This window comes from Sturnira hondurensis, unplaced genomic scaffold, assembly GCF_014824575.4.
Source record: "Sturnira hondurensis isolate 20B ecotype Veracruz unplaced genomic scaffold, ASM1482457v3 Scaffold0017436, whole genome shotgun sequence".
NCBI classification, from domain to species: domain Eukaryota; kingdom Metazoa; phylum Chordata; class Mammalia; order Chiroptera; family Phyllostomidae; genus Sturnira; species Sturnira hondurensis.
Window position 1 is genome coordinate 2,143,629 of NW_028090067.1, and position 8,804 is coordinate 2,152,432.

The 8,804-nt window shown below is 54.7% G+C and overlaps 1 protein-coding gene, 1 long non-coding RNA gene and 1 other non-coding gene across 4 annotated transcripts; 2 read left to right on the forward strand and 1 right to left on the reverse strand.

Annotated features, from left to right (window-relative positions):
• The first annotated feature begins 30 nt into the window (after positions 1-30).
• PHB2 (prohibitin 2) lies at positions 31-4,585 on the forward strand. The gene is made up of 10 exons (XM_037068487.1): positions 31-287; positions 426-510; positions 809-888; positions 1,730-1,914; positions 2,241-2,370; positions 2,459-2,562; positions 2,985-3,062; positions 3,441-3,517; positions 4,013-4,018; positions 4,223-4,585. The coding sequence occupies exons 1-10, from the start codon at positions 161-163 to the stop codon at positions 4,248-4,250; spliced, it is 900 nt and encodes a 299-aa protein (XP_036924382.1). The 5' UTR covers positions 31-160; the 3' UTR covers positions 4,251-4,585.
• Positions 2,631-2,895, forward strand: LOC119002593 (small nucleolar RNA U89). Its single transcript, XR_005069786.1, has one exon. It is a non-coding gene; the product is annotated as a small nucleolar RNA U89 (small nucleolar RNA).
• On the reverse strand, positions 4,438-7,632 carry LOC119002529 (uncharacterized). 2 transcript variants are annotated; one of them, XR_005069759.1, is made up of 2 exons: positions 7,308-7,632; positions 4,438-5,423 (listed from the first exon to the last, which is right to left on the reverse strand). It is a non-coding gene; the product is annotated as an uncharacterized LOC119002529 (long non-coding RNA). The 2 variants fall into 2 exon arrangements; XR_005069758.1 differs by lacking the exon at positions 7,308-7,632 and adding an exon at positions 6,703-6,955.
• Between the last annotated feature and the right edge of the window lie 1,172 nt (positions 7,633-8,804).

Here is an 8,804-nt window from a genome sequence, read left to right on the forward strand (position 1 = left end):
GGGGAGGGTTTAGGAGGGAGCGCACTTCCGGTGCCCTTTCTCTTGCGAGCACCTGGGCCATAGACCCTCGTGTGAAGGGTGGCGTTTCTAAACTGGAGTGGGGTACAGGCGGGCCGGCACCCCCTCCTGACCTTTGGTGCCTCCGGCCTGAGGATCGGATATGGCCCAGAACTTGAAGGACTTAGCGGGACGGCTGCCCTCCGGGCCCCGGGGCATGGGCACAGCGTTGAAGCTGCTGCTGGGTGCCGGCGCCGTGGCCTACGGGGTCCGCGAGTCCGTGTTTACCGGTGAGCAACCTCCGCCCGCTCTCCGGACTCCTCCGGTCCCGCCGGGTCCCCGCCCGCACTCAGCCCCTCGCCTCACCAGGGGCTAGCACGTACTCTCCGAGCAGTGACCTGGCCTGATCTCCACCCCTCTCCCCACAGTGGAAGGCGGGCACAGAGCCATCTTCTTTAATCGGATCGGTGGCGTGCAGCAGGACACCATTCTCGCCGAGGGCCTTCATTTCAGGTAATGGCGGGCAGAGCGGATTGACCCTGACCTTTCACCTTTGAACGCTTCCAGGCCACCAATGGCCGTAATAGGACGTTCAACGGATTGAGGTCTGGTCTTTCCGCTGCTTACCTTATCTCCCAAGACAGTGGGCGCTGCCCATAACTGCAGTAGCACATAAGTGTTCTCTAAAGACGGGAGAGAATTCGTCCTAGTTTGTGGTCATTAAGAGGAGAAGCAGGCCAAGAAACACGTGAGGAAAAAAACTAGTGAAACTGCAGTCTCCCAATAACTATATCTGTTCCCTCTCCTCCAGGATCCCCTGGTTCCAATATCCCATCATCTATGACATTCGGGCCAGGCCACGAAAAATTTCCTCCCCAACAGGCTCCAAAGGTAGGTTTGGACACTTGGAAGCCACCAACAGATCGGCTACCTAAAGTTCATAAGGAAGCCTGGCAAGACCCCTAGGGGAAGATGGTTGTAGTCAGAGCTCTTGGACCTTGGTTTTCACATCTGCAAACAGAGCTAGAATAAAAATCCTTGCTTCTGGTGTTAAAGTAGAATATTCTAGACACACTGTGTGTTTGCACTTTAACTCTTCTTACCTTCTAAGGTAAATTCAGTGAGAGTATTCTGTTCTTATTCACTGCCTAGATTAAAGCCTTGTTTTAAGGCTTTCTTTTCTTTTAACTGCTTGTCTTATTAATGATATCCACGAGTACACCCGGTCCTGGGGACCCTGGTGCTCCTGGTGCCTCCTAAACCAGATCTGGAAGCTGTGCCTTTCACATTCCCCAGAACCCTTCTTCACACACAGATGTGCGCACTGAGGCAAGTAGCTCCCCTGTAATAGACTCTTTTGTGCTATTTTTAGTGTAGTCACTTAACGCTTCCTAAATCCTAGGTCCTGTGAATAAAGGATATGTAAAACACAGTCCTCATCCTCAAGTCGATAGTCTAGTAAAGAAGACAAGCGGTTATGTTAAAGCCTGCAGTAGAGGTTCACTTTACTGGTAGAGGGGTTGTGGATAGAAAAGGTACCGCAGTAGACAGACGAGGTTGCATTTGGCCTGTTCCAGGTCAATTCTGGTCAGCCTGATGATTCTCCCCTCCAGGGGAGTTCCAGGCTGAACGACATCATGTGGAGGAGACTGCGTTTGGGGAAGGATACTGGGCTGAGAGGCAAGACGAGGCCCCCGTGGCCTTGCCCAGCCACTGCTGATCTCACTCTTAGACCTGCAGATGGTGAACATCTCCCTGCGAGTGCTGTCTCGACCCAATGCCCTGGAGCTTCCCAGCATGTACCAGCGCCTAGGACTAGACTACGAGGAGCGAGTGTTGCCGTCCATTGTCAACGAGGTTCTCAAGAGTGTGGTGGCCAAGTTCAACGCCTCACAGCTGATCACCCAACGGGCCCAGGTTGGACCCAGCTCCCATCACCGTCTGCATAATGTCCACATTTTCCTCATAGGGCCCAGGGCACTGAGAATTAAGAAAGGCACCTTATTAGAAAAATGTTGTGACCCCAGTTCCATTTCTACCTAAAAGCTGCACTGATGGCCACTGTGAGAAACAAGAGCCAAGACTAGAACTCCAGTAGATCTTAAGAAAGGGTTGGTGAATTTTCTGCCTTTTTTGGAAGATCTGGTATTCAGCTGGTCACACAAAAACACCTTCCTTTCAGTTCTCCAGTCCCCTCTCACCTCTCCCTTCCCCTCCTCACCCCCCCTCCCCCCTCCCCCCAGGTGTCCCTGTTGATCCGAAGGGAGCTGACAGAGAGGGCCAAGGACTTCAGCCTTATCCTGGATGATGTAGCCATCACAGAGCTAAGCTTTAGCCGAGAGTACACGGCTGCTGTAGAAGCCAAACAAGTGGGTGAGTTCCTGTAAGTCAAGGATTTCTACAAATGCAAGAGGGGTTTGGGGTTCCTCACATTTGTGACCTCTTAACTGTCCCACCACAGCACAACAGGAAGCCCAGCGGGCCCAGTTCTTGGTGGAAAAAGCAAAGCAAGAACAGCGGCAAAAGATTGTGCAAGCAGAGGGTGAGGCCGAGGCCGCCAAGATGATATCCTTCTGCCAGAGAGATCTGGGCTCACCCCTGGGGCACATTGTGTTCCTGTCCTCCCTCACGGGCTGGCTGATGAGACTAAGGCGAATGCGATTCCGTGCTCTCTGACTCTTGGCTCTCTGGCGGGTGGAGGTTTCAAATGGGATCTGAGATCTTAGTGGGGTTCCTGAGCTTGGCTCCTCACTGTAAGACAGATCAATAGTACTGCTGGCCTTGCCTCTGTTCCTGCTGCTACCGCCAGTTCCTGGCAGCTGCCTGCAGGGGGGCCCACAGGTGAGAACCAAAGTAAGACTGGGCACGAGCTGCCTGAGCGCAACCTTGGATCTGACAGCCCTGAGGAGGGCTGGAGTGACGGAAGTAGCAAAGATGGGTCCAGGGATTGAGACCTGGCCTTGTGTAAACCCTTAACCCACCCTCACCTTGGAGAAGCACTGAGCAAGAACCCAGGCTACATCAAGCTGCGAAAGATCCGGGCAGCCCAGAACATCTCCAAGACGGTGAGTGTGAGAGCCCAGTGTCCCTCGCAGGGTTTTGTGGAGAGTGAGAGTGTTTTCTGTGGAAACATTCCGAAGTGAGGTCATGGAAATCATGCTCGTCTGGTTTCTACACAGACTGGCTTCTCTGACATTTCCCTTCATCAGAAACAATTCCGTGGGTTCCCTTGACCTTTAGTTCACACCTCTGTTATGGTACTAACAGGATCACAGTCACTTGCTGCTCTGGATCACTGTGTGAGGACCAAAACCACATCTTTGTCATCATTGCATCCCTGTTCCTAACCCCCACGTGTTCGAGTGGTGGTTATTGAATGCAAGGATAGGAGTTGAGGTTTTCTTTGCTTAACACAAGCACTTGTCTTGTGTCCTGCCCTATAGATCGCCACATCACAGAATCGTATCTATCTCACTGCTGACAACCTTGTGCTGAACCTACAGGATGAAAGTTTCACCCGGTGAGAGAAGTGACATACGCAGTGGGGTGTCGCAAAGAACATGGGATCTGTGTCAGTCACTTGGGCCCTGTAGCCTGTTTCTAGCTTACTCAGGACCCTTGAAAGACCATCTCTCTGAACCAAAAGAAAAGTATAGGAGACTTGAATCTCATGATCTAATGAGAAGAGGATTATTCATGTGAAAAGCACCGTAATTGTAAAGTTTTGTCTTAACTGCAAAGGGGTGAAAGATGCTATTCAGATCTCACCCAGGGACCCTAACATTGCTGCTCTGGGGCGTGGAAGGGGACTCGGAAGGGAGAGGGGAGGACTGGCAGTGCCCAGGGAACCAGCTCTTCCTTTCCAGAGCCTGAGATTCCTGGATTCCACCCCAGTTGTCTTTTTTCCCTTGGGAGCAAGGGAAGGTTTTAGACCTGGTGGGGACTGAAGTGTAAATCACCTCTGCATCTTCTTTTTTCTATGTTTCCTGTCCACCTGGTGACCTGGTGTCCACAGGGGAAGGTAAGTTGTCGGTGCACCTTTTTTCGGGGGGGTCTTGCAGCTCATCTCAGGACCTCCCTTCTCCCCCACCAGCTAACCTTTCTCACCTCCCGGTACACTCTTAATCAGGAGGGAGGGGGATGGAGAAGGGAGTGGCCAAGAGGCTGTTCCTCTCACACTTATATCCCCTAATGTCGCCTGTCTCCTTTATTCATCTTTCTGCAGTGACAGCCTCATCAAGGCCAAGAAGTGAGCCTAACGACCAAGATCTCCACCTCCAGAGAAGAAATGGAACTGTTTCTGCCCTCATATTGGAGGAATCAGCTTGGAGATCCCGCACACCCCCGCCCCGCCCCAAGTATCATGTGACGCTCCCCTCTGCACCCACCTTCCTAGCCCTTCTCAGATGAATGAAGACTGACCCGTTTTTCAGGGGGATGACTTTCTTCCTCCTGTGCTGGCCAGGGTTGTTGGGACAGTGCGTGATTTCTTAGTGATTTCCTACAGTGTTGGCTCCTCTCTCAAGGTTGGGAGGCAGTGAACACACCAGCCCAGGAATTCTCAATAAATTTTTATTACTTAAGCAGAGTTCAAGGCTTCCTGTGTCTGAGCTGGATTAGGGGAGGTACGCATGCGCACACTCACAACATTCAGTCTCTCCTCGTCTTCGGCAGCAGGGGGCGCACGGACTGGCTACGGGCATTTGCGAAATAATGCCTGGGCCTTGCTGGTCACCCTGGGAGCCAAACAGTCGTAGAAAACAGGATCGAAGCTGGAAACAGCAGGCCCAGCTGCACTTTCGGGCCCCATCCTCTTAAGGCTGGAGCAGCTGTGGCTTTGCTGAGCTAGACCAAAAATGTGATGACCCCAGCAAGAGCTGCTTCCTTAGTGACGGTTCCATGCAGCTGTGGGTGGACCACTCGTGCCTATCAAGGTTAGGCCCCATGGGGTTTACCTGCTGTGAGCTACCCCCACTGCCAATTCCACACCCCTCAGTGTGAAGGAGCCAGTGTGAAACGGGGCTCTACCTACAGAGATGCGCCCATCCCACAGCTCGAACCACCCCACCCCAACAAAACGTGCCAGTGCTCCGTCCCTACTTGAGCCACTTCATCGTCCCAAGACAGTCCCCACTGAATCTCAGACACCAGAGCTGCGGAGCCACTGCTGTACCTGATGCCACTACAGGCCAATTCCCATCCCTTGTCCCTACAGGAAGACAAGGGACACTGGCAACCAAAAGAGCACTGGGGGCAAAAGCATGTATAGGAATTACAAAGTGGTAGGGAAGGAGGTGAGTATCCCGGGGTGAGAGACTGGGTTCATCTTCAGCTTCTTAGACTTTTGGAGAAGGTAGGTTGACTGTCATGAAAGGGACAGGGAGATGAGGCAGATGGGGCAGCCCCACTCCTCAGGAGCTGGGAGCCTAAAATGAGATCGACAGACAAAAATAAAATAAATGGGCCCTGGCTGGTGTGGCTCAGTGGATTGAGTGCCGGCCATCGAACCAAAGGGTCACCGGTTCAATTCCCAGTCTAGGGCACGTGCCTGGGTTGTGAACCAGGTCCCTAGTTGGGGGCATACAAGAGGCAACCACACATTGATGCTTCTCTCCCTCTCTTCCTCCCTTCCCCTCTCTCTAAACATAATAAATAAATAAAATCTTTTTTTAATGAGTCAAGTAATCTGAGTCAGTCTGCAACAAGTACCCATCCACACTTTATTTTGTTTGTTTCCCAAGGCAGGAAAAGTAGAGGCTCCTGGAAAGCAAGTATGTTTTCAAATCCTGCTGTGGCCCCAGAGGCAGCCATTTTGTCTCTTCCCCATTGTTTCCCTTTTCCTAGTGATTTACACCCCCAGCCACAGGGTAAAGGTCAAAGGTTGTTGGACAGAAGGCCTCCATGGTCTTCAGGGCTCCCTGAAGGTCACTGCCGAGGGAACCGGCCCGGGGGCCATCTTTACCAGACAGTGTTAGGAGCTTCACAATTACACCATCCAACACTGTACTGGAAGATGGACCCAGAGCCGGTCGACATGCAGCTCCAGGCTAGAGCTGACCAGTTGCTACAGGGACCCTGGCTGCAGGCCAGGTGAGGTCTCTTGAGAGTACATGAGCCAATCCGAAGCTCAAGGTCTGCCGTGGGTTCTGGATCCACCAGATGACAAATCACTCCAGGCTGGGGGAGGGGCTGGGAACCATTGTGCCCCTTCAGTGGGCACCTCGCCAACCAAGAGCCACTCCGCTAGCAGCACCATCCACTCAAGATGAAGGGGGTTCCAGGGTGTGTGGGGAGGTTCGGGAATGGGGTGGGAGTGGCCGCAGCCTGCTGAGGGCCTGAAGTAAAAGATGCCGCTGACACGGGGACAGGGGCCTCCATCTTTACCCGGCAGTATTAGAGACTCCCAACCAGCACCCAAACACTGCTGGGTAAGACGGGGGCCCCCACCCAACCTGCCTACCTCTAGGTCAGGCAGTCCCAGGCCCAGGCTCCCTGTGCAGAAGCTGCAGAACCCTGGCTCCCTTCCCCCAACCACCCAGGTCCCTGAGGACACTTCCGGGTGAGCCCTGCAGCCGCCACCAGCTCCACCCTGAGCAGTTGACCCACTGAGGCCCAGGCGGAGCTTCAGCAGCCCCCTACCCACCTGTTCTCTGCCTCTGAGCCCCTTCCCCCCCACCCGCATAGCCTGCCCCAGCCCCCACATACCAATTCACGGGCCCTTATCGCCCCTCGGGCGGTCCCCAGCTCAGCCTCAGGACCCCGCTCCCACGGCCTCTACCAGGCCCGCAGGCCACCTGCCTCACAGAGTGAGTGCTGAGGAGAGGAAGGGGGTCAGGCCCAGGACTCGACCGCCGCCCTGGCCTCCACTCTGCCTCCTTCCTTCTCCACCGGCAGGCAGCGCAGGCTCCTCACCTGGGCCCCGCCCGCCGCCCCTGCCTGCCTGCGTACAGGTGTGTCCTCCTGCCATAGGCTGCCCCCCCACTGCCTTAACCCTTTGCCTCCCAGCGCCAGCACACGCGCCTCCTCTGACTCTCAGACACCTTAGTAGGCCTCGCACCATTTCCTAGAGGTGTCCTCTCACTTACCTGTCCCCAGGCCTAGATCAGGGAGACTGGGCGGTCTCCAGAGGGACAAAAGAAAGGGCTGTCTGTGGGCCCTTTTGCCTTCCTCCTTGGCATCTCCCCACAGCCACTCCTGCCCCCAACTACCTTCTTCCTCTGAGGCCTCTGACCCTGCCCTCTGACCTGGAGAGCCCAGATCCCTGCGATTAGCTTGGTAGGTTCAGGTTGTGCCCAGGCCTAATGCCCCACCTGTGCTGGGCATCCCTGCCCGTGGAGGGCAGGCAGGCCCCAGAATGGCGCCTCACTGTCCTTGGCCGGCCCTAGCCTTGGGGTGCCCGCCTCTGCTGGGAGGCCCGAGCTGGTCAGGAACACCAGTACCGACCCAGACAATTCACGTCCTGAGCTGCTCTCCTTCAGCCCTCACAGGCTCAGCCCCTGCAGTTGCCCTTCAGAGAGGGGTGACCGTGGAACATGCTCTGTTCTCCAGAGGGACCCAAGTCAGGCGAGCTGCTTCCGGACCCACCTTAGGGCTCTGGGTCCAAGTCCCAGCCATGGGCATCTAGCCCAAGAGCGGTTAGAGGGTGTGGAGCCTACCTCTCCTTTGTGCAGCTCTAGCTGGGACAGAAAGGGCGTTGCTGGGAGAGGGGCCCTGAGGCCCACAGGTGATGGCCCCACCCACCCACCCCCTGGAGAGCCTTAGCTCCAGGGAGCTTATTGTGTTGCCCAATCTGAGGTCTCTCTCTCTCTCTCTCTCTCCACCCCTGCCCCCTCCTTCCCTCCCTCTTTCTCTCCCGCCCTCCTTTGTTTTCTTTGCATCCTTCTTAATAACTTTCTGTATTTATTTTATGTTTTTGGACTGTCCCTGGGTCTGTCTCCCCTGCCCTTCTCCTAAGTTCATCATCACGCCCGCAGCACAACTCCAGGGCCTGTGAGTCAGCGAATGCTCCAGAGAGAAGGTGTGTGCTGAACGAAGGACAGCCAGCATTGCCTCAGAACTGTGCCTATGCCTGAGCGTGCGCAGTAGGTGGGGGGACACCCACAGGCTTGACTCCCCAGGAGTTCAAATAACGCCTTACTACAAAGAAGGGATCACTGGTAGCCCACTCTGGACACAGGGCAAGGAAGAGGGGACAAAACCAAAACTGATCAGGAGCATAAATAAGGGAGGCAGCAGCCCCAGAGGAAAGGAGGAACAGGAGTCTCCTGCGAGCATCAGAAGCACCAGGAGCCCAGAGAGCAGAGGAAGAACCAGGGAGGTCCTGTGCTTCCTGGGCTTTGTCTTCTCAGCTCTTGGACCCAGAAGTCAGCACCAGGGCTGTGTGGCTGTGTCCCACTCAGGTGACTGCAGCTGCATCTCCAGGGCCCTGGGCTCTGAGGCCAGACAGCCTGAGTTAAAATCTTAGTTTCCCTGCTCAGTTGTCCTGTGACCTTGAATAAGATGTTGAGTCTGTGCCTCAGTTGCCCCTGCTGTAAAATGGGAATAATAGCTATCTAGACTGAATGAATAGGTGTAGTCTTTTAAACAGTGCCTGACAGGAGCATCTGAGATCTTGCTCCCTGGTGTATGTGGTCAGTTTGGCTCAAATAAACTCTTATTTAAAACACACACACACACACACACACACACGTACATGCCCTGGCGTGTGTGGCTCAGTGTACTGAGTGCCTGCCTGTGAACCAAGGGGTCGCCAGGTTGATTCCCAGTCAGGGCATATGCCTGGGTTGTGGGCCGGGTCCCCAGTAGGG